This window comes from Pipra filicauda, unplaced genomic scaffold (assembly GCF_003945595.2).
Source record: "Pipra filicauda isolate LSUMZ 115617 unplaced genomic scaffold, ASM394559v2 scaffold2_size9829703_pilon, whole genome shotgun sequence".
NCBI lineage: Eukaryota > Metazoa > Chordata > Aves > Passeriformes > Pipridae > Pipra > Pipra filicauda.
In genome coordinates this window covers 9,060,411-9,085,959 of record NW_024104421.1, presented here as the reverse complement: position 1 = coordinate 9,085,959, position 25,549 = coordinate 9,060,411, and the positions used below count along the sequence as shown (strand labels likewise).

Genomic DNA, 25,549 nt, shown 5'->3' with positions numbered 1-25,549 from the left:
AATTTTTCAATAGACCTTGACCTTAAGAACAATTGATAAGATACATTTAAAGGACAGAAAGCCTTTTTGTAAACCTTATATATTATGGTAAATTTTATCAATTATCACAGACTCATTCAAATCTTCCAGAGACATAGCCAGTTTACCCTATAATATAAACATATCCAGGAAATTCCGGTGCTCAAATCTATTTGCTACTGATAGAACTTCATTACAACAGCTCCATCACTCTATTTCGTATAATACGGGGGGGAAAAAAATCCATGTATTTCACAACAGCTTGTAATTCATGTAATATTCACATAATATATACTGTTGATGAGACAAGAAGCCATTGGAGAGGCAGTACATGCCTCTGTGGTACCTGTAGTATGCTATGAACTTGCTGCAGAGTAGCTGCTGGCAAAAGATCTACACGCAAGTAGAGAGAAACTCACAGATAAAGAGAGAAAGATATTCCATCCCACAAAGATCCATAATATGTAGCTATTTCCTGCATAAGAAACTTTTGTTTTATGCTTTGTATCACTAAGATTAGAAAAAAAAGTAGCAAGGATGATGTTTATTTTATTGTCACCAATTCTAAATGAGATGAATTTATCTGATCTAAACCAATACTGTTCTGAAGTTGTATAGAGAAAATGATACACAATAGTTTATTTTTTTGTGTTTTGTATCTTTAGAGTGATCACAGTTGATTGCATAGCAGTTTTATGATGTTGAATGGAAAGTCAACACAATTATGAAGTTTAAATTGACAACAACTTATTTAATGCCCTGCTGTCTAACTGCTGGAGGGCTAAACAAAGAATAACTAGAATGCTGAAATGAGTTTAGGAAATTCATTAGAAAAGTTATGAAGTAGTATCAGAAGAAGTCAAGAAGGAATCCATGAGAGGCATAAGCAACTGGCAGATGACGAGAAATTGCAAATAATTAAGCCAAATCACAAGAGATGCAGTTTAAGTAATCACTTAGAAACAAAGAAGTGGAAACTCAGACCCATTTTAGACAAGCAGAATTGTGAAAGTGATTTCATTGTACTTCCATTCAGGATTTTATCCTGGATGCAGACCTGAAACTTTTCTAAATTTCACAAATGGGGAAAATGAGTTCTGCAAAATTAAAGCATTATCCTGGTAAAGGCCCCTAGATTGGAAATCTTACGTGAACAATCACTCTCAGTAAACTTGATGAAATTCTCACTTCTGGAGAGGCTGCACAGCCTCCTTGGATTATTTTGGCACCTCCTTTTCTGCCAGGAAAGAGGAGTTCAGAGGAATGTAAAACAAAAAACAAGGGAAAAAAAAATTAATCCAACTTTCCCAAACCACAGAAAGTTCAATTTCGTTTGGTATACATTTTGCCCAAAGGTTTAGTGAGAGCAATGTTTTATCCAAAAAGAGATATTTTATCCAAAAAATCATTCTCAATGGAAAGAACTCTAAGAAGTTTTGCTACAAAAGGCCTAAGAGAAACAAGCATTGTGCTGCTGGCATCTACGTCCACACCGAAAGTGTACAAATATTAATAGTGCAGGAGGCTGCAAGTATTATTTTTTTTTATTTTTTCAATAACATTTGAGTGGATAATGACAAAATTAATCGGGATATGCTATTAAAAGAAAAACTCTTCAACTGCACATCTATAATATCGGAAAATTACTTTACTGGGCATTTTCCTCCTCCTTTAGTTGTACCAAATTGTATAGAAGAAGGAAAGAAGAAAAATTACAAGGATTTTGGTATTAGGTTTTCTTGTGCAGAAATATATTTTACTAACCTGTTTGATTCAGTTTATGTGTATCAATATTAGATTTAATTGTAGAATTAACTACAATTAACTATATAAGGATAGTTATTTGAAAATATTTATGATCTTATTAAGTCGAGTTTTGGGTACCAACAGAGTATCTCTGAACATAATTTTCCTTTTTACAGCTTGACTCTTAATTTAAATACTTGATTCTCAATTTCAAATATTTAAGTAACTTATAACTACAGAACTAAATATCTAAAGACTCACAACAAAGATATTTGAAAAGGCTTTAATACTGATGCCTATGTCCTAGACACAACTCAGAATCTGTGCTTTCAGATGATCAAAAGATTTCTTCAAAGTCCTCCAGCCTATGAGATTTATTAGCATTTAAAGGAATAAAAATTGAATGATAGGTGTTGAAGACTTCAGAACTAAAAATGGCTGTGATTTCTAATAACCAATACAGGAATAAAAGAGATTCTTTAGAAATGTATTTCATAGAAACTACTTAGTACTTCTTTTCTCATTTTTTGTGATACCATGTAAGCCCTCCACTGGCCAAGAACACTTAAGACAAGTACTTTTTTCCATAATACTTTTTTTTCTTTATTTTTTTTTAATAACCACCATAGAGCAGGGATAGGCTTAGACTGATGAAATGGATGACATGATGTGCAAAACCATTGTCCCAGTATTGGGAAGAATGATTTTGCAGACAAAGTGCATTGAACAGTTATGTTTTACAGAGTCACCATTAAGCTTACATATTACTACATAAATAAGAAAAATGAAAGCATATTTATTCATCCTCCTGCTTTTCTGCTGAACTGGATTCCCTTGCTTAAATAATTGTGGATGTTGCAGCTCAAAAAAAGCCAATGAGCACCTGGAATTTAAAGGCCAGATTAACTTCAACATTGTCGTAGCACTTTTAACATTTATAGTATTCCTGTATGACCCACAGAAGAAACCAGGTGAAACAAAAGAACAGGAAGATGGCAGAATAAAAGAAGCCATTGAAAAACATCTTTAACTGATGTGGAGGTTTCAATCATTAATCAAGCCTAAACGAGTTGGAAAGGAAATAATAAAAGAAAGGAACAATTCTGGTTACTTGGGAAAAACTTCTCTCTAAAAGGAAATGAACTTTTAAAACCTTTGAACTTCCCTGAAAAGCCATTGAAACTTAGTAAGTGAGAACTCAAAAAAAAAAAAAAAATCTACTCAGAAACCACATTCCCTTTTAAAAACTGTGACTGTAGAGGGCGTTGTCAGCCCCATAAAGGGATTACTTCCTATTTGCTTCATAAACCAGCTCTACTGCCTACAAGCACTTCCATTTTCAAGGATCCTACAGAAACTGTAGTTTTGGTATTTAAGTGTTATACTAGAACTAATTTCTCCTGCACTATGCCAGTACTCCTTTATAATCCCCCTGCATGTCTTCAGTAACCACAAGGCGAACTGGAAGGACAAGGAGAGCAAGTGTAGTTTCATTTGTTATTCTGCACTGACGTATTTTTCTTTATGTTCCTATCACTAGAGTTGATTCTCCTAGCTCCTATTGTAATATTAAATCACTAAAGAATGGAACCACAACTGGTAGAAAACCAGTGTAAGTGAAAGATGAATCAATCGTAACAGTCTATTTTAGCTAGGTTAGTTCTGGTTTTGTTTCCAGGCACAAGTCACTGTGTCTCATCTCAATGACCTCATCCTCACTCCCTAATGACTATGTACTCCACTGGAAAGTTTCACTTTTCTTTTATCTCCTTTGACAAATTTAACAAGAGCATCATGACCGCAAATGAATGTTTCATTTCAAGATTAGATTTTTACATGCTGTACTGACTCAAATATAAGATTAAGAAAAGACAGGTATATAGTTAAAGCATTGGCCTGGTGCTTATGTTGGTGTAGGTTCAGTTCGTGGCACTGACACAGCCTTCTCCTGTGCAAATAATTGATAGTTAGATTCCACAAATATTACTCAAATTAAGTACTATCTTTCTCTGCAAAGACCTCTTGTAATTTAGGAGACTGTACTGTTTAACATCAGAGAAGATAAAAGAATCTGTCTCTTAATCTTTCTGTCTTAATTCCCTTTCTGAATGCAGTGGTTAATTTGTCCTTTCTAATCAGGAATCTTGCAAGTCAATCTTCACAAGTAGAAGTATCCCAATATGGCAAAAGTAACAAACAATCAAAAATATTTTTTCTGGGAAATAATTCAGATCTAAAATGTTGGCCTTAAGAAAACTACACGCTGAACTTTCCCCAAAAGCATTAAGTCACCTCACCATGCTTGAAGTAATTTCTGAAGTAATTAAAGTAGTGTCATTCTGACTTGTACAGAAAGGTTCAATAACTGGAAAGTTTAAACAGGATTCAGGCAATACTTCACAGGTGCAAAGCTGAATCTTGTTTATTCCTTATGCTCTGTTGCTGCATCCTTGTATAAGGTTGGATGCTTTTTGCTGACAAAGCCCTCAGCAATTATGTCAGATCTTACTAAACAGACCTTAGAGCACATTTTAGTAAATCCACTAAAGTTAATGGGTGTAGACAACTATGAAACTGTTGTGAGGAGTGAGCTAAGCCCATACGGCTTTACCTTATTTTTCTCTCCTACTTTCTTTTCTATTTTAACACTTATTGAATCATAGAATCACTACAATTGGAAAAGACCTTCAAGATCAAGTCTAACCTTTGACCAAATACCACCACGGCCACTAAACCATAAGGGTTTACATATTTTTTGAACACTTCCAGGGGTGGTGATTCCACCACTTCCCTGGGCAGCCTGTCCAATGTTTAACCACTCTTTCAGGGAAGAAATTTTTCCTAATAGCCAATCTGAACCTCTCTTGGCACAACTTGAGGCTGTTTCCCCTTTTCCTGTCACTTTTTACCTGGCAGAAGAGACTGACCCCTATTTCGCCACAATGTCTTTTCAGGTAGTTTTAGAGAGCAATGAGGTGTCACCTGAGCCTCCTTTTCTCCAGACTAAACAGCTCTCAGCTGCTCCTCATCAGATTTGTGCTCTGGGCTCTTCACCAGCTCCATCGCCCCTCTCTGGACATGTTTTTCTCATAGTAAGGGGCCCAAAACTGCACACAGTGCTCCAGGTGTGCCCTCACCAAAACAGAGTACAGAGGCGCTGTCACTGCCCTGGTCCTGCTAGCCACACTACTTCTGATACAGGCCAGGAGGCCATTGGCCTTCTTGTCCACCTGGGCACACCTGGGCTTGTTTTCAGCCATCTTGCAGCCAGTACTCATTTCTAATAACAGAATGAAAATTGTCTACTGCTATAGTAGGTGACAGGGGCCTGTGCTCACCTGCTTACCCTCCTGTAAGGGCTACTGCTGTATAAATAAAAATAAAAATTGTAATGTGTGTCAATATGTGCACTCCTGGGTAGTAGGAAAGGTATTAGACAGAACTTATAACAGGCATTCACACTTTCCGCCTTTAATCAGACGATTGTGTCAAAATGCAGCCGCAAGTGTACCATGTTTGTTATTTGCTTTCACTTCTCAGTGTACAACTGAGAAAGAGTAACTGTAGAGCTAAAATTCCTGCTCACACAGTGGAAAGCAAAGTACCGCCTGTTATATGGTCAGTGGTATTAAGAAATAGCAGTCAATCTACTCCACATTGTACATCAGTACTCCTTTCTTCTTACCTCCTTCAAGGAATCTCACCACATCCATTCCCTCCAATCTCTCTAGATGCCACTAAGATGGCATTTTACTCACTGAACTGTAAGGCTGGAAGAGAAGGCAAGTGTCCGTTTGCTATCAGCACGTTGCAAAGTCCAAGTTCAATGTAAGGCTTTCCATTTATTTTGATACACCTTGGGTCAGGTTATATATAAGTAACTTCTGGCATCTGATTCATCAAGACACAATCCTGACTGCACTAAAAGATTTCCCACTGACTTCAGTGATGCTAGGACTTCACCCAGTTATGGCATTTGCATTGTTATTTGTTTGGTAATCCAAATAAAAGGCAGTTTTACATCGGCTATGGGATAAGAAGGATATGAAAGGTTCTATCAGGACTCCTCCTCCCACCACACACAACGGTAAGCAGTAATTATTTACTCTGAGAGTATATACCAGAAGAAGAGACAATGTATTCTCATTATGGGCAGATGCCTGTATTACCATTGTCCACCTTGATGTAATATAGGGGTAATATTCAAATGTAACAATGACCTACTGGCTTCGAATTATCTTGTCCTAAACCCTGATAAACCTGGCTATTCTTGCAATAGTGAATTTCCTTTCAGCAAAGCATTTCCCTTGCCAAAGTATATATTTTTTGGCAGCATCAGGCACTTTCCAGCCCTGGAATCTGATGTAGGCTTGTAAATTGTGCTAGGTCGGCAAGGTTTTCACCCTCTAGAGCACTGAATTGGTGTAAAATAATACATTATATTGTTTCCCATTCTTTGTCCAATTTTTTTTTCCTCAAAAGAGTTCTAAACTCTGAAATTCCTGTTTCGTATCCCAGTGCAACACTCAAACCTGTAGGTCTTTCTCTTTACACATTGCAAATGGCTTAGGAACTACTGTGTGAAGCATAAGGGCTCTATCACATGCTTAGTGTGCTCGATGGCCTCCAAAGCAGCCATTCCATAAAAAAGGTGGAGTACAGCACACCTATATGTGAGAGGAAATTGTTACAAGTGCTGTATTTTGGAAATAAGTTAGAGGAAGAGGAGAATTTTTTCCCAATTAAATACACAGTGAAGAAAAAGAATGCTTCTGTAAGCATATTTCTAGAGGAAAAAAATACCTTATTCAACTACGTGACAGACTAAATAAACATAAAGAAATTACAAATTAAGATACCTGGAATAAAGCTACACTTGTCTCACTGGCTTTAAAGAAGTGAAATAGTTATTTTACTGTCCATTTGAAATATGAAAGGGTTACCATTTTTTCATAAGAGGAAGCTTAGAAATTGTACTTATTCAGGCAAAACACTCTGTGAACTCTTGGTAGATTTCTCTTATAGATCAATACTGATCAATATGTTTTCCCAGTCTTACTTGCTTATGATTTCAGAGCAACGAGCAAACTTCTTCTTGCTTTGGACTCAGTAATAATGCAATCCAGCATTCCACAAAGCAGTAGCTCTAGTGCAATATCTCAATATTAACAAATGCATATGCTTCCATAAAGATTTTACTTGTGAATACTGATAAAGCTTATCCTCTATTCTCATGCATATTAAATTAGATTTCAGAGCTAGGGCATCCATTCATTGAGCATTTATAAATGCTAATATATGCTCATTTTGATGAATACAAACAAAAATCAGTCTAAGCATAATTATTTTTTGGCATTAACAAAACATTGAAGGAAAATGGAAACTAAATATTAAATATTGTCGCTTCAAAATGCATGCAACTTATTTACATGAAAATCAGATTGCCTACTCTGCACGTTTAAACCTTGAGGTATTTCTGTTAAGGGACTTTACAACACTCTGCAAGATTTGTTATTTTCTTGTTTGTTTGTTTGTTTTAACAGTTCATAGAAGTATCAAAACCCAGGCATTTCCTGCTGATTGAATATTGACTCATAATTTTCCAAATACAGATTAGAAATTCCAGAGCACTCTCAAGAAGTATCACCAATATAACATTAAATCATTTGTCTAAGATTACAAGGAGATGAAAAGTGATATCAACAATCTCTTGTTTTGCATATGCATGAATTTATAATGCAAAAATACACAGAAACAGTAGCCTAACATACAGAATACAGTTAAAGAGGTATGGAGATACATAATTAAATAGTACACTGCCTGGTGTCCTTTTTAGAACAATTTGTTGTTATATTTAATTGTTAAATTGGAAATGAAAGACAAAGGCTTTGTACTCCACCAGGGGCATATATTTTGTGGTTTAGAACAAATCATTTTCAGTGGAATTCGTTTTCTTCGAAGAGCTAGAAGGAGTTGCGTATGCACGCTAAGACTCGATCAAGTAGCTTTATCTGTAGTCCATGAAAGAAGACTGCCTCTTTCAGAGGACAAGGATACGTTTAATTTTAAGTAAAGCATTCCATACAGAAATCAGTCACCCTGTAGGCACACCTCCTTGTTGAGTTCACTATCTTAAACGAGATCCCTAATTTTCAGGTAGCAAAGATGAGCAAGATGAATCTCAAATTCAGCATCCCTAGTCTTCTGTGCCACTATAAGGCAGACAGCACATGCAACTCAAAAAACACTCTAACCAACAGCTCCCAGTCTGGATCTAGCAGACACAGGATGAGTTTGTTCAGCTTCTGCATTGTAATATAGCACCACAAACACTCAATCTTGTTGTTCAGGTCACAGAAAAATTCTGTTTGTACAACACACTTCCTTATAGCATGCTTACATACATCCCAATACTGTAATCTGCTATTAATGTTTCAAAATTGTACGAGTTATATTACCCTGATGTTTTGATGGAAACATTGTGAGTTTCTTGCTACAAGACTAGAGCAAAACTAATGGCCTCTTAGAATACTTTAAAAGCAGTTACAGCTGATGATTGACTCTGATAGCAGGTTAGGTCACTGTTTTTCAGATTTATGATGTATTTCTGAATTACAGTCTACACAGCATTCTCAAGTTCTATGCTTGGCTACAAAAGACACTATGCACAACAAGTACGAAGAGTCACATAAAAGTTCCTGGACACATATCCCCAGCTCTTCCTAGAGTCCCCTAAAGAGTAGATTAAGCTTTGTGTTTAGCCTGGGCTATTTCTTATGTAATTTCTAATGTTAATACTACAATAGTTGGTTATGATTCTACATAGAATGTCTAGATAACTTGATATATGATAGTTCTATAGTCCACCTATAGGAGTAAGGTATTTTGGAGGGATGGGGAGAAACAGAGAAATCGAGTATAAACAAGTCCTGTTGAATTACTGCACTGACTTTGCATTATTTAAAGGGAAATGCTGTTAGTACAGAAGTCAGCTGTTTAACTACTGCAACTCTGTACCTTGGCCTGCTCTCAGGGGACTTCAGAATAGTGTGATTAGACTTTGTATCTGCTTGTCGCACATTGAAAGAAACATTCACATATTTGATAGTGTAGATTAAACAAGTGCCAAATATTCTATTAAGTAAACTTTGACCTACATGATACGAAATTCTCTTGAGTTGGCAACTGACAAAAAAGGAAAGAAACCTCCAAGGAAATCAGTGTACGTCAGCAAAAAGGAATGTCTAAGACTGTTGTGTGTCCACAGGCAGCACTTTGAAGGTTGAGTAAATACAAGGAACTTTTTGATAGCGGTTGGAAGGCAGCACTCAAATTATGTCAGAGAGATGAGAAAGAACTATATGGGTTCACAGTATAGTGACACAGAAAGTCCAGTCCATACTGCAGGTAATATTATTAAAAAAAAAAAAAAGGGAACAAAAATCATATTAAAAATGAAGAACCACCAGCCATTTATTTACCAATACCAGTTGGTCTAGAAATTATCTTAAGTGCTCAGTTAAATCAGTCCCTATGTAGAAGAGCACACAGGCATGTGCTCACTATTTAACACGTGAATTAGTCCAACACACTATATAGGAGCTTGAACATTTGCCTAGATCTAAATGCATAGTTTGGTAATTTGATGAACTGGAACCATCTGATCCTGCAGTCCTTCCAGAAGCAGATGGGCCAAATAATGATAACATCTGTAGAAGTGGTAGTATCTCCTTGTAATTCTTTATGTCTTTTGCTGTAATAGCATCTTCGTAAGCAGCAGCACTTAAGAGGACAGCAGTAATTTAAAATCTATTGGTTTAAAATTACTTTACATATCAGATACTTCTCAATCATGATTGAGAATCATGATTACTGAAAAAGAATATTTTTTCTATTAATTTGTTCTCTCTGTTGTATATCACTTTCTATACCACACAGATTTTAAGCATATTTAATTGCTTAGGTCTTTCAAAAACCTTGGGAAACATTTTTTTAAAGAGAAAAAATCTAACTTCACAGGACTAATGCTATCTTTTTATGAAGGATGAGTATTTAGTATGCTATGTGATACATGAATATTTAAGCCTATAAGTTCACAGATGACCACATCAGTGATGTGGTAGTGATTCCATTCCAATGTTGTTACATGTACCATACAGGCTTTTTAAAGGGCTATTAGACATTATATAATCCTTCATAAAATTATTATTCTGTCAGAAAGAAAAGTAACTCATAGATGTTTTTGGTCTGGCTACACTAAAAATGATTTTGAAGTGCACTGAGATTTGGACTAGAAAGATTCCATGATTTAGGATTTGCATTAACTATTTATGTATATGATAGTGAGGAGAAATGTTGCCACTGATTACTAAATAAGACAGGCAGTGCTTCATAGGTTATTAAAGGTACTTTATCAACTCTATAAATTATAAAGGTCCTACACATTTATAAATGGTTAAATTCAGACACTGAAGGGTAAAATAACTTGAACAGAAGCTTTTAGGGTGTATCTGCTTATGAAAAATTGGCAGATTAAGAAAAGAAAGGGAAGCTTTACTAATCAGTTCTTTGTACCTATAGTTCAGCTGGATCTATTAGGAAGAGTTATACCTGCATATCCAGGAACGGAATTTGCCCTACCTTTCTTTAAATGGGAGCAAGACAAAATGAGGCACAGCTCTGGGTATACTGCAAACTAATGACACTCCACACATTATCTTGACTGCTAAATTTTAAAAGTATTGGGCTAAAACCACTGGATTAACAGAATTCAGAAATAATCTTTAGCAAAAAGCTTGTAATTTATATAATAAGTTAGTGAGGGAAAATAGTTTCAGAAAAAAAAACAAAATGCTGCATCTAAATATTTATAATATTTTTCAGTGATACACAACACGCACACAAACAAACCAAAATATTACTGTAATTTGTTCCTGGCTTGCTCTTCTCTTTAGTCTTATGAAACAAATGATTTAGCAGGCAATGTACAATATAGAGGCCCTCAGTGGATTGTAATATACTAAGTAAGCATGTTTTTCTTTTCGTTTAATTTATAGTCCCAGGAAAGAAAAAAAAAAAGACATTTAAAAATCTGTTGTCTGAGTTTACAAAGCTCATAGGGACAGTTATTTCTTAGCTAGCTGTATTGCTGGCTAAAATGTGACATAATTTACCACTAGAGGTCTTTTCATTTACTGATGTTCTAAAGCCTCAAGGGTTCTTCATCAATGGGTACATGTTTTAATCACAGGGTACTGCAAAATGCAGTGTCGTCTTTTCAAATTGACAGCTGCAGGACAAGTACCTGGACGTCAACCTGGACTTTGCTGTATAAGCATTTGATGTAATAATTTCTCAAAGAGAAACTGAATTTTTGCCTTTATGTCTTATCTAGCTTGAGTAATTCTTAAAATGTGAACTCCTGCCAAACTCTGTGAATAACAGATTTTTGGTCTCAGTGATAAAACTGAAGGAAAAAAGAAAAAAAAAAGGCATGAAAAGAAATTGGTAGAGTTGACTGAGTTACTTCATTTTTTGGCTCTTGGTACAATTTTCTTTCCTTTTTTTTTTTCCATATTTTTCAGTTCTTAACTAATGTGGATCATTCTGTAAAAGGAAACATTTAATGCTGAAAATGTCAAAACAAAACACTTAATCTTTTCAGAATTTTAGCATGTGAAATCAAATTCTAGTAGAATTTAAAATAGATATAGAAAGTAAGCAGCTACTTACTTTTTGTGAATTTACTGTTCCTTCATTTCTAGTTAGTCATAACAGGGCAAGTACACATCCAACTGGGTTGCATACAAACAAGCCCAGGAAACAGTGGGACTTTAATGTCTGTGTAGCATAGCAGAGAAATTAGCAGTTACTAAGGAAATCATAAACCACTGGGGCAACAAAGACAAAAATATGTGTGTGAGAGTTGTATGAATGAACATGTCAGCCTTTACTGGAGCTGAGTGAAAAAGGGAAAATATTTGCCAATTAAGTAGTTTCTACAGATGCCTGGTGCAAAACACAGGAAAACCATGTTATGTCAGTCCCATTTCCTGTCTTGTACAAATCTATGGAATATAAAATCTTCTGCTTTTATCTATTCCATCAACCATCTTCCTATTTTTGCTGCATTTCATCCGTTACTTTGTTACCTTATTTCCTGCTTCCCACTAGCTTTTAAGCTTGCAGATCTTACAGCCTGTGCAGTTGTATACAGTATTTATTTCCCCTTTGGAACACATTCTGGCTTCACATAGTACCTCGGTGCAGCCTTTTTTACTAGGAAATATTTGTCTACAACACAGTCATGATCTATGATCTTTACACATCAGCTACCTCAGCTGGCTCAGCAATCAGTTTTCATCCTAAAGCTTAAGGGCAAATTTCCTTTGTAAATGCCAGATTTCAGATTCCTCCCTCTCCATTTTCAATGCTAAGACAGTTCAGGAACATATTTTAATAATAATTTTCTAAGAATGCATAAATTTGCTCACATGCTAAAATAGTGAACACCCATAGACAGAGATAAAAGGTGGCTGTTTCCAGGAATTTCTTTAAAAGGTGCTTCTGAGAACAGGGTCTTAGAATAGATACACACAGACAGGCTCTACAATGGTCATTCGTGATTCAGTTAAAATAATGCAACTTGATGATATGACTGCTTCTGAGAGCTTTGCATTTTCTTTCTAACGAAAAAACTTTCCATTTGTGTTTTGAATAGGTAAGCCTACAGGGTATGGATCCAGCAGTAGACGCTTACACCACAAGGGAATAGTGGATGAATGCTGCTTCCAGAGTTGTGACCTGAGGAGGCTGGAGATGTACTGTGCTCCAATAAAGCCACCTAAATCTGCACGGTCTGTACGCGCTCAGCGCCACACCGATATGCCAAAAGCACAAAAGGTAGGCCAGGCTGGGAAAAATTCACAACTACTAACAAATAAACCAGCCAAACCAATAAAATGCCAACGAAGAAAACCCTATGTATTTTAGGGAAGGAAAATTCTATCAGGGCTGGTAACACAGAAGACAATTGATGTGTTCTGCCTACTAGATTTAGTGGAGTTTTGAAAAATAGTTTCCATGGTAGGAAATGGTATGTTTCATCTCATCTCTTAGAACACTGAATAAAACATGGAATTGCTAAGCTAGTAGTTGTGAGGCTTTATCCTGCTATAGGGTGGCAAGTGATAAGTACTCACGTCATCCAATCAGAAATAGCACCTAAGACTTCTTTCAAAAGAGAAATCAAACACTGAATGTTTAACAACTCATCTATTCAGAATCTCTTCACTCATCCTCCTCTTTCAGGGAGAGGTAGAGTGAGTGCTTAAGAAGGAAAATACCACTCTTCTGCTATTCATCTTATAAGTAAATGAACAATTTTTTTTCTTTCTTCATTATTTTGGATTTTTTTTTATTTATCAGAAATAAATTAAATGGATACTCACTGCAATCATTACATACTTCATTTTAAGTATTTAAAGTTTAATACATATATTCTCCAAGCACTTCAAATATTAATTGATATTTTTTGTATAGTTGTGGAGTTCAGAGTATCCAGATTTTTGTTCCTGTGATACTAGATATACTGTAAATATATGTATCAACACAGCCTATAGTTCAGAAAACCCATCTTAGACTAGGCTACAATGGAGTTCATGTACAACCCTCTCTCCTGTTTGAGTTCTGAACATCTGTTTTACATGTTATTCGTCTTCTGCTCTAAGTCTCTATTGATTTATTTTATTGCTGCTTGACCCTGCCTGTCCTACACATATGTTGGCCCCATTCCTGCAGTTATCCGAAAATTTTTGCTTATAAGAAATGGAACTGCATGAAAACCTAATGTTTCATAGGAAGTAAAGAAACCTGTACTGCATATTAATTTCCTTAATATCATCTTTATGAAAAGAACAACTGCAATCATTCCAGCATCCATTCTTTTCCATAAGTCAATTCACAGAATGGAATCCTTTCACCTCTTCCTCAAGAGTTTTCAAACTTTTAAAGCGGTGTCTGTGTGACATTTCCTGGGAAGTATCACCTTAGCCCTTAGTATCTCAAAGGGCACACAGGGCAATGAGTGAAGACTTCTTCAGGTGGAGCTCAACTGTAGACAAGAAAATGCTGTGGTTTATTCCTATCTGGGCACACATAAACTTAAGGCTTGCTGGAAAATAAGAAAACAGTGTTGGCCAGTAATCTGTGTTCTCCTTCCCATACTTGTTGCTAAGGTGATTGGTAAAACATTCAAGTAAAGGAGACAAGATACCTGCCAGCTCTCTAATGGATCTCCACACCACTTTCCTTGGAGGACTGAGGAACGATGTCATACTTTAGGCAGCCATCCTCTTCCCAGTTCAAAACTCAAGCAGGAGAACACTTTTCTTGCAAACAGGAAGGACCAGAAGAAAGACCTTGTATCTTCCTCCAGTGTCAGGGGAGATGGTTCTCAAGAGGGGTACTGGAAACAGAAAAAAAATAGAGTATGTAACAGTAATTGAGAAAGTCTAGCTGCAGAAGAAATCATCCTGGAAATTAAAAATTGAAAGAATCAAGAGGTGAAAAGGGTAGTAAAAGGACAATGAGGAGCATAAGAAAAGAAAGGGGAGGGAATTAGATCAAAGAAGTTGAGATGCAAAATATTGAAAAACTGAATGAACCAAGGTGCATCTTACAGAAAATATGAGATTTTGAGAAAAAGGGAGAAAAAATAAAATTAGAGAAAAATTATTATTAAACAAAACAACACCTTTAGAGAAACTGTATGTGAAAAGGAGGAGAAAGTTGAACAGAAGAAAAAAAAAGTCATAAATGCTTCTTGATAGGAACTTGGCAATAAAATAACAGAAATCTGATGAGGAAAACAAACTGAAATTTTCATTATTATTTGTGGATGGAGAAAATTAGTTTGAGGAAACAAAAATGCAGAAGTAGTAGGAGAAACTATTATTCATATTTTTGATAGATAATAGGAAAATACAGAGAATGGAAGATAAGCAGAATTCATTAGGAAAAAGTCAGGTACATATTCTCATGTAATTTTTTTCTTTCTCTTTTCTCTTTGCAGTCAGTTGTATATGCCTCCATTAAGAAAGGCAATTATGTTCATACTTTCTTTAAATAGCCTCTCCCAATATGAATGTATTTAGCTAGTTCATAGTGTTGATATGTCACTGATTTTAATTAAAAAATAGTTATGTTAAAGTCAAATTATTTTTCAGTTAAGCAATTTTTTTCTGCTTTGGAATATTTTTCTCTCTTAATATTATATGTTATATATGAGATATATATCTTATACATAGAAAATGAATATGTGTATGTGAGATAATATAATATGACCTTTTAAAAATGTTCTTATTAAATGCAAGATTTAAGGTAGGATTAAGTGGAATATATATTGTGCAGTTACTCTCAGACTTCACAGACAACCAGTTTCTTATGCCTTTCATATGTCTGATATCATCTTTATTTAGCATCTCCTCATAACTTTCCAAATGACAAATCCAGGATTTGGGGTTTGGTTTAAGCAAAGCAATGGTTTCACCTATTTTTACACTAAGTTTATATTTAGACTTTTAAAGTGCAAAACAAGAGCAAGAAGGGAAGTTAAAGTCCTGTGTTTCATGTCATGGTCCCATCTAGTTTTTCTTCCATTCATCTTTCTCTTCTGAAAAATGATAATAAAAGTTTACACAAAAAGTGAACTAACTATTAACAGCAATTTGGAAAATTAGTGAGTAGAACTTTGAAAAACAACTCTCCTAGCAAAGAAGTAACTGAGCAATTTCCACAACTGTATATGTGAGGGAAGACTGTGACCTTTCTAAATGAAACAGTGTCACAGAACCAGCGTCACAAAGTTCTTATTCATTTACCTTGAAAATTACTACATAAATGTGAATACTGATAAGGTTGATTTTAAAAATTAATAAAAGAGAATCATACAGTCATTTAGGTTGGAAAAGACCTCTAGGATCGTTGAGTTCATTAACCCAGCACTACCAACTCCACCACTAAACCATGTCTCTAAGTGCCACATCTACACATCTTTTAAATACCTGCACAACTTCCTTAGGCAGCCTGTTTCAGTGCTTGACAACCTTTTCTGTGAAGAAATTTTTCCTATCATGCAATCTAAACCATTCCCGGCACAACTTGAACTTGTTCATGAAGACAGTGCCATGCCATCCCCTTTCATCCTAAGCAAAAGGAGAAAAGAGGTGTACATCTGGATATAATTTTGTTCTTCCTCTGATTTTCAGTCCTTATTCTTCTTTAGGCCCACATGTGAAAAATACACATGAATATATATACCAACAAAGTATGAACAGGAAGCAGATTCTCCAAAAAATACTTTTCCAACTTTATCTAATCTTCAAAATTTAAATAAATACTGAGTGAGACTAAGAGAGAAAGAGAAAAGATATTAATATTTTTCATTTAAGAAAATGCCTTTAGGAAAACAGAAAAAGTATTGCATTATTTCTCATTAATTTTTCTAAGACTGGTAGATTCTTTCGTAATTGGCTGAGTATCAATTCACAGATACATTTACAGGCCAAAGTATGCACAATGGCACCAATCCTAATTTCTGTTGCAGCCATGCCACATTACTAAGCCAATGAGGGAACTTTTTGGTGTAACAGATAGAAGGACTTGGACTCTTCAGAGAATTATTTTCTCCCATTGCTTACTTTCCAGCCCTGTTTTTATATTACTGATCACACTGCCCACAGAATCGAAAAGATTTCAAAGAGCCCCCAGAGAGTTCATAGCTAAGGTATCGTGCCTGTTACTACAAACACTAGACTTTCCATTTATTACCAGTAGAGCAAGAGAATTTTCAATGCCAACATGAGGTTTGAATGTCTGTCCTAATAGGATAAGAATGTTGCTGCATGCTTCCCGATATCCTTCCATCTCAGTTAAATGACCATGCTGTACGTGAAGGGTTAGAAGTCTGTGCTTCTCTTTTCATGAGCTGATTTATATAAAGTTCACATTTTGCATCTCTCATCTTAAAATGGTGATTTTATTCATCTGGGTCTGAATATCAGCTCAGAGGATCTGACAATAAAACAAGCATCACAGATGCAATTTTACCTCTAACTACCTTTTCCTCAAAGACTTGAGAAGTGAGGCAAACTTTGATATACCAGTACAAACGCAGGTCTGAGAACCTGATTCAAGCATTCACAACTTTGTTTTTTTGTTCTGTTTTGTTTTTCCCAACACTCAGCATTGCATACATGAAATGTTATGCGGGTCAAAGCATTTTCTGGCATGCATGTTACTGCTGCTACCACCAGTGGCACTTCTTTGTAGTTATTCATCAAAATGCTGAATCTGGAGAAGAAAATGTTCTAAAAGTAACCTGCCATCTTCCTTCAATTTCAAAACTAGTTTGTGTATCATGACAGCTTTTTTTTTACCTACATGTCAGCATTAAAAGCTATAACTGAAACCCTGCTGCATCTTAGTATCTGCTTTATTTGGTTGATAAAGCCATTTTAAAGTCAGACAACAGCAGTAGTGGAGACAATTTATATTTTCAATTGAGAAAAATATAGGTAATTTTCAATCTAAATACACTTTGAAAGTCACTGCAATGCAAAATGGCTGCTCTTTCATTATAAGACTCTCACTGTCCATTTTATAGAACATGAGTTTTCAGTCCTTAAGAATGGATGACTTTTTGCAAATATAATGTAACATATAACTTTTCCTATATGCTGGTAAACTATCTTCAAAGAGGAGCACCTAGGGTCAGCACTGAGGAGAATATTTTAATTTGTTGCCATGTAGAAAAAAGCTGGGCAGATGAGTAAAGAAATTCCCATTTTCCTAGTTCAATGTAACTGATCTAAGCATCTGCAGAATAAGGCAGGATCCTTCATATTGGCAGACTCCTGTGAAACGCTACAATGATGATTTTCATGAAAATCAGTGAAAATTGAAGGGCTGATCCAGAATGAGTACTTAAGGATGAAAACTAACATACAACTTAGGGAAAACTAAAGATAGCAAAGGTAGTTTTGCAAAAGCTGGAACAGAAATAGGCAATGAAAAGCAGAAAATATGTTAATGTACGGATAAGCAGAATTCTGTTGACATTTCTGATTCCGTATTTGTTTGATGCTAAGGAAGCCATTCTACAGCAATATTAGCAAAACTGGATGAAGACAAGCCAGTATCCTTCTGAACTTTTCACAGGAAAAGAGACTAGATGATTAATCTCATCTACAATGGCAGATTCCTAAAAGAGACATTTCTTCATCATGAATACTTTGCTATCAACAAGTTTGGTTTGCCAGTGATAAGTCTTAACTTGGCTTAATGTTTTTTTTACTTGTTAATGGTATAGTTAATTTAACAATTACTAGTGCTGCTTCTCCTTTCCGCGCCTGAGTTCCCGGCCCCGGGCCCGCTCAGCCTTGGCCACATTGATCATCGTAAGTGGTCTACTCTGGCCTCCAATCGGGAGGTCTGGAGGCACACCATCTATAACGCTGCTGATGCTTTTGAGAAAGCACACAGGATCACTCTCGAGGAGAAAAGACAACGCAGAAAGAATCGTGCCTTGCAGAATATACCACCTAAGGAGTCTTTCTGCTGCGCCTTTTGCAATCGGACGTGCCTATCTCGTATTGGCATTTTTAGCCACCAATGCTCTTGTAGCAGACGTGGGTAGAGCCCTCCCCAAATCTTCGTTCGCAAAGCCTAGCCGTGAATGAGTACTGCTTCATTTTTATTTCATATACTTAAAATAATAATTAAACTCACATCCATGAGAATCCTATCCAAATCCAAGAAAATTAATAAGCTCTATGTGAGCTCAAGTTTTGTGATCCTTTGCTAGTTTCAGATTTATTTTATGTTTAATAGATACTGAAAGGATATGGAAAAGTTATATATAGAATAGAATGTTATCTGGGAAATCACTAAAAAACTCCACAAAACTGTATTGATCCAAATTAGTTTTCATTTTCTTTCTGCCCATCAGAAAAGCAGGAAAATCTTATGACTTTTAAAATTTTAGTGGCTACATTTCCTTATTTTTAGAGCTTTAATAGCAACTACTGCAGTGGTAGAGTTGCATACACATTCTACACATTTCACCGATATAGTTTTTTCTTTTGGGCTTTTCTTAGAACAGACAGATTTCAGTTAACTAAGAATTTGATTTCTGATGAGGATTATAAATATAGAGAGTCACTTAAAAATTCTGCCTTTATTCTGATACAGAATGGATGAAGCTTTGGGCCCAGATAATATTTACCAGCATGGCAAATAAGGAAATCAAACTGAAATGTATACCTCACACCCATCACTGCCGCTGGAAACTGGTCTGTGCTTGGACTGACAGTGAACTGAGGGCATTATTCATTCCAAAGCTCTCTTGATTTGCCTGGCACATCACCCCGTCTGTTTTGAAAATACAAATTATTTGACTGTAGCTCCTACACTGAACCCACACTTTTTATCCTCCTCAAGGCCTTACCCAACAAAATCCAACATATGTAATATGTCATTTATGCAATATGTAGTTAGCAGAGCAATTTTGAAAACACTGGGTACCAAAGCCCAAGAGGCTCCATGAATCCTTCAGTTACAACTCCCAAGTTCCTCGGCCCCTGCACATCCTGCTTTTGTAAATGTCCTTGTGAAAGAAAATCTTTGGTACCTACCATATGTCTAAGCCCATCCAGGTTGTTGCCCACCCATGCAGATGTTTCCTCTGCCCAGATCAACAGTGACAGCAATCATTTATGTCTAAGAGAACTGGAAATACAGGGTAGAGAAGTTCTGTATTGTTAAGTGCCCTGTAGATAATTGAACTACTGATTAAAGCGCAAGAGAAGGTTCTCCATAGACTATTCCTTGTGAACTGGCAGAAGTGGGTCTAACAATTCCAGCATTCTGGGTAACTGTTTTCCCACTATTATAAGTTTAGTGGTCATACAAAGTATTGAAATCTATCTGTAATAATTTTTTCTTTCTAAATCCCCAGGAAGTGCATTTGAAGAATACAAGTAGAGGGAACACAGGAAACAGAAACTACAGAATGTAAGAACATGCCATCCACAAGAATGAAGAATGAATGTGCCATCTGCAGGATACTTTGCTGTAAATAAATTATTTGTTAAACATTGGAAGACTTAAAAAAACCTTTGTTTTAAAAAGCTTGATGCAATCTCAACCAATGGGCATTCTCCCAGTGAACAATGCAACTAAACATTCCAATATTAAGTCTTTAGAGAACAGAACATTTTAACCAGCCCAGAGCTAAAATTTCTGTGGTTGATATATTACTGTTTGTTAACCTTTTTTAAATGTCCTGCACAAAAACTCTTAAAGTCCTGTGCCCCTCAAATGCCTACAAATTTATGGGCCTTTGACGGATCCAATTGCACTAAATTAACCTATGAACATTGGCTGCTGGAGTCATTCATCAGCCTTGTCTAAGTGGTGTTTTTTTTATTTGCACTTCTATACAAGCAACAGGCTGTTTGTTTTACAGTGTCTGATAACATTGTTTGTCTACCCCTTCGTATTTGCACAGTTTGACATTCCCAGTAACAGCAGCAGTAAGGTAACATATACAGTTTTAAACATCCATTAATTCCATCTGTGGCATTTCAACAGAATATGGGTTATAGATGCATTTGTTTTAAGACAGTTTTTTTCTTCCTTCTCTTGCAAACATGCAATTTATTGCAATTTGTGAGACAAAAGATTTTTTTAAAGCAGTTAAAGCATACATAGGCTCTCAAACCAGTAATGATTCTTCCAGGTAATTATTTTGCAACAGTATAGGTAACTTCTTTCTTCCTCCATATAATGCAGTATGTAAAATTTAGCATATCAATAATACACATATATCAAACAGTATGTAAAAATCTCTGTTTTATAGTACAACGGTGCTATTTTATAGTTTGTTACATGAAAGGGTCTGGCCAAAACGGTAATAGGTAAAAGCAAATGTGGAAGGACAAAGCCAAAGATTAAATAACAAAATAGTCTCAAAACTATTCACCTTAAATCAACTGAAATGGCTTCAGATTTCAAGATGGTAATAACTTTCCCATCTCCAAAAGCATATTCACATACTTGTTTCCTTTCAGATGTTTCAATGGTGGTGTTCTCACCTATGGTTATGTGGAACACAAAGTCATAGATGTCTAGGCCCAGAGAAAACAATTTGAAAAACAGCTCTCAAATGACCTCAAAAGGTAGTCCATCAGTACCTAAATCTTCCAGAAATATCATCATTCTATTCAAACATAATAGAGAGGTACTCAAGTTCCCCTCCATTTTAATTCTTTCCACAATCAGATGTGACCTAACTGACCGTTTATTGGGCTTCTGCATCTCTCTGTAAATCAGAAAATCTGATCTAATCACCAAATTACAGTGTAGAAAGAGTCCTCAAGAAGAGATTAACCATAAAATCCTTACATCCTTACTTACAATCCCCTGTTACATAACTTTGATGGGCACTGCACTGGTTCTACCTTAAATAACACTGTATCCTATGCTCCATTTTTTTACATCAGCTGAGAGCCAGATTGGTCATGCAGTGAAGGTAGCCAGCAGTGACCAAGGTGAGCAATAAACTTCTCTGCGAGAGAAGGGAAGACTAGATGGGTGGGGGGAGGGGGACTGGGGGGAATGCACTGTTCCACCCTGTCCAAGAACTCCAAAGTTGTTCCACTCGACTTCTTCCCCTCACCTCCCTACATGAGTAAGCTCAGGCATGGGATAATGTATCTCTTGGTCAGGCCCAAAGGGAGCCTGGACAATACTGTTTGAAGGGAGCAGTTAGGGAGATGTTAGATTAGACCTACAAAGGAAGGATCCCTTTTCAAAGGCTCAAATCTGCCTTCCTTTCTACCACATCCAGGGGAGTAGATAACTGAAGTATTGACTAAAACACAAGAAAAGGTTCTCTGCAGACTGCATATATACAGCTCCTCAATAGTTCCTTGTGAAACAAGGTAGGTCTTAAAAGTCTAAGAAATTATTATAGTTCCTTTTTATTCCCATAGAAAATTTGTGGTTTGTATTTTTAACAAGTGCAATGTATTCCTATGCAACTCTTTAAACCCTCCGCTTTCTGTGAGATGGATGTCTATATGCACATAAGCTGCCATAGCAATGTAAAAGTAGAACAGTAAATGAATAAAAAGAATATGTCACAGCTGACACTGACTGAGATAGTTATGTTGAAAAAGGAAGAAAGTAAAGAGAAACAGGTGTGAAAACTAACCTAAATTATTTACCACCAATTCAATAAACAGAGTTAGGAATTCTGATACCTGCCACAGCATCTATAAGCATTTTTTTGATGGGGGGATGGAGAGGGAAGTACTTTTACTTTAATGGCTGTAAGAATTCTGAAATACAGTCTAAGAATAAGTATTATTTTGATGTCACAGACTTAATACATATTTCTATTTCATGTCCCATGATCCTTTCTGTCTCCTATATCCTCTGAAGTTCTAAAGGGAGGAAAGAAGAAAGATGTGAATGTAAAAAGCAATTTGCAGATAGCTGTGGTGGCAAGTTTCTTTGCAGATAACTCTTTTACTGATGCACTGTTAACACAACTGAATAACTATACATCATTTTGCATCAATTCCTGTGAATTAATTCAAATTTTTTGTCTTATCTTGAGATTCGCACACATTCATGCCACCATATTTCTCCTTTTGAGAAATTATAATTAGAAAATGTCACTCAGACACAGCAGTATCTAACATCACAACCTGACAACTGTCTAAACAAATTAGAACAATTCTTAGAAGAAACTAAAATAAATAATGAATAGCTACAAACTTCAAAGGCAACACTTTGCTTTACTAGTGAATAAATGGTATCACAAAATGGAAAGTAGCTCCAGCCCCACAGAGGTGAGAAATGCATGGATGGGAAATGCATTTTGTATAAGAAATATCCAGTCATATGGCCAGGAGCACATGATATACCAGTTAGTGTGAAAGATAAAGGGCCGCATTGGCTTAATAATCTTAATAAATCCTCTACTTAAAGAAGTTGAAGCATGAGCCAAAACATCTCCCTCCCAAAAGTACAAAGCAGTCTGACTTGAAAAACTTCTAATTAGAGAAATTGAAAGGTTCAGCTGGATTTTCAAAAGCACTCCAGATATTTAGGAACAGGGCTGCCACTGGATGCCATGGATTCTCATAAATCACTTAAATGGTACAGAAAGGCCCACTCCCCATCCTTCCCTATCATCTAAGCCACATGACAGAGATGACAGATTTTTGCATTCTAGAGTAGACTTAAAACTCCAGTTAGTACATAGAATGTCACTGAAATGCAGAAGAAAAAAAAAGTTAATTAAGCCTCATTGTTTTCAGTCAGTTCAAAAACCACTGCAGATTTAAACCCACTGAAGTTAATACATCTCTTTCATCAAGGTAGCAAAATTTGAGCCTCATGGCCATAGTAAATGCAATTAATCATTAAGAGTTTAAATAGAAAATGAATTAATTCTTTATTTTGCTCAAAATGTACTTACAAACCTACACATATTTCTGTGATAGACTTGTATGAGGCTCATTTGTGCCATTCAGTCGAGAGAAGAAAATCAAACTATGGGTTATTGCATCCAGTCCTTGCAGAGACATCAAAATAGGTCCCTTTTTGACAAGGTAGTTTACAGTGTCAATTCCTTTTGTAAGGTTAAAGGGTAAAATTAGTGGTGGACTTTCTTTCTAGAAGTGAATTTCATACACAGTTAGTAGCTATGTTCAGTTGCCACGTGAGCTTGTTGTTCCCTCAGTATCAATGGTTAAAATTGATTAATGAGGACTGTAGGCCAAGCACTGTGTCTTCTTGGCTCTCCATTTAATAATCAAGTGCAGGAAATGACAAGATCAGAAAAGCGTACACATATTTGCTTTACCTGTTACTGATTTGGCCAACAATGCCAAAGTGGTGCTATTGTTTTGTTTAAGAAAGTACTTGACTAAAATATAAAAGAAAGCATAAATATTTTTTTAATGTATGAAAATTACAATTATATAGGTATGGTTATTAAAATAGAAATAAAATTAGCCATAACTTTTCAACTTTTTGTCACTCAGAAAACAGCAAAAAAATCTTGTATCAATGGAGGTGGGCAGGAATAAGAGTCAAAATGCCCCAAAAATTCATAGACTTTAAATGCAATTCTGAATCTTTATTACAAGTAAGCAATACAGATAAAGAAAAGCATCAGAAGTCAGGGAACAATGGATATGACTGAAAGCCTGTACATATCAATGAGAGTCCTGTATCATACCAGAGATTTTTAAGCCACAGTCTAGCCTGAAATCAGTGGAGAGTTTGGCTTAGTCAGTGGCATGATATGATCGAGATTTTCATTGAGAATATATTTTAATTTTTACCTGATTATTTTCTCACTCATGGCATGCCCCCTGAAAGTTAATATTCTTAAAAAAGCCCCAAAAGGCACAAACACATCTGATTTTAAAAGGGGATAATAATAATAAAGAAAATATTCCTAACAGGAAACCAATGCTTTTTTTTAATTCTCACTAGTTTAAATTGTGAAAAAAAGTTGAAATATATGGCTAAGAGTCTGTGAATTTTTTTTTTTATTACTTTATGTGGTCACTATGAACATCCTAATGTGCAAAATTTCACATTTCATTGCTTTGTTTTGAAATTATGGTAAGTTAAGCCCAAATAGAGATTCTTGGAACCTACAGGCCAGATAGAATACTTACGTTCTGATGAAGGTATAATCAATATATTTAAAATGTTTTATTTTTAGTCTGAAAAGGAATAGTAATAATTTATTTGGGGACTCTAACTATACTGGTCCCTCTTTTAAGGATACTGTTTAGTGCAAATAAGTCTTCCAAACACCCAACTTCTATTCAAACCCAATATTTATTCCTCCCTCCCCCCAGCAAACCTAGTTAAAACACTATTGCAACATAATTTTATTGTTTGTCTCTTTGTTTGGGGGGGTTGTTTTGTTTTGAATCACTTTGTTTTGATTCCATGGGGAGGGGTAAGGAGGAGGAGATGAGGCTTTCAAGTGATTGAGATTTTTTTCCTCTCGGGCACAATCCACGTAAAATAAAGAATTTTTCTTAATGAGGTTAAAAATTATCTAATTTGTGTGTGGAAGTACCATTAAGTAAAACAACTTAAGATTAAAGTTATCTTGAAAGAAGGAAAAAAAATTTAACACAAAGTTTTTACCCATTCTAATCCTACACTATACATTTTGCTTCTCACAGCATTGGAATATTCTACTGGACTATAAGTGTCCAAACACACAGTATCTGATATATATAAACTTTTGATATTTTACATGAAGGGTGTTATGGGAATGTCTGAAGCTTGATTACATGTAGTACAGTATAGAGATACCATTCTAGCAGAAACCAAAATGAGGACCTCCCTGATGCTTACATTAGGAAATCTTATACTCGTTGCATAAAGGGTGTGTGTATATGTGTATATATATACACACATATATAGACATATGTATGTATATATGTGTGTATATATGCATATTGTTATAATGTGTGCATGTCTATGTGCATGTGTGTGTGCACGTGTATAGTACGCTTTTCTTCTTTTTCCTGTCAAGTAAAATTTAAAATTTTTGCTTTTTACTCTTCAGATCTCATGGATTATATTCAGTAATCCAACTGGAATCTAATTTTAGAAGAACATTGTATAATATGGGTGCCACAATTTAGATCCTGTCTTTGTTTTTCACACCTAAAGAAAT

At 35.6% G+C, this 25,549-nt stretch overlaps 1 protein-coding gene across 2 annotated transcripts in view; it reads left to right on the top strand.

The window, feature by feature from the left end:
- The window catches only part of IGF1 (insulin like growth factor 1), a 47,413-nt gene extending 27,214 nt beyond the window's left edge, over positions 1-20,199 (top strand). For both annotated transcript variants that reach the window (XM_027715231.2, XM_039383260.1), the window contains 2 exons: positions 12,485-12,666; positions 19,781-20,199. In XM_027715231.2, the coding sequence (XP_027571032.1) occupies positions 12,485-12,666; positions 19,781-19,840 (242 nt within the window). In that variant the 3' untranslated portion in view covers positions 19,841-20,199. The remainder of the gene's footprint in view (positions 1-12,484; positions 12,667-19,780) is intronic.
- The last annotated feature ends 5,350 nt before the right edge of the window (positions 20,200-25,549 follow it).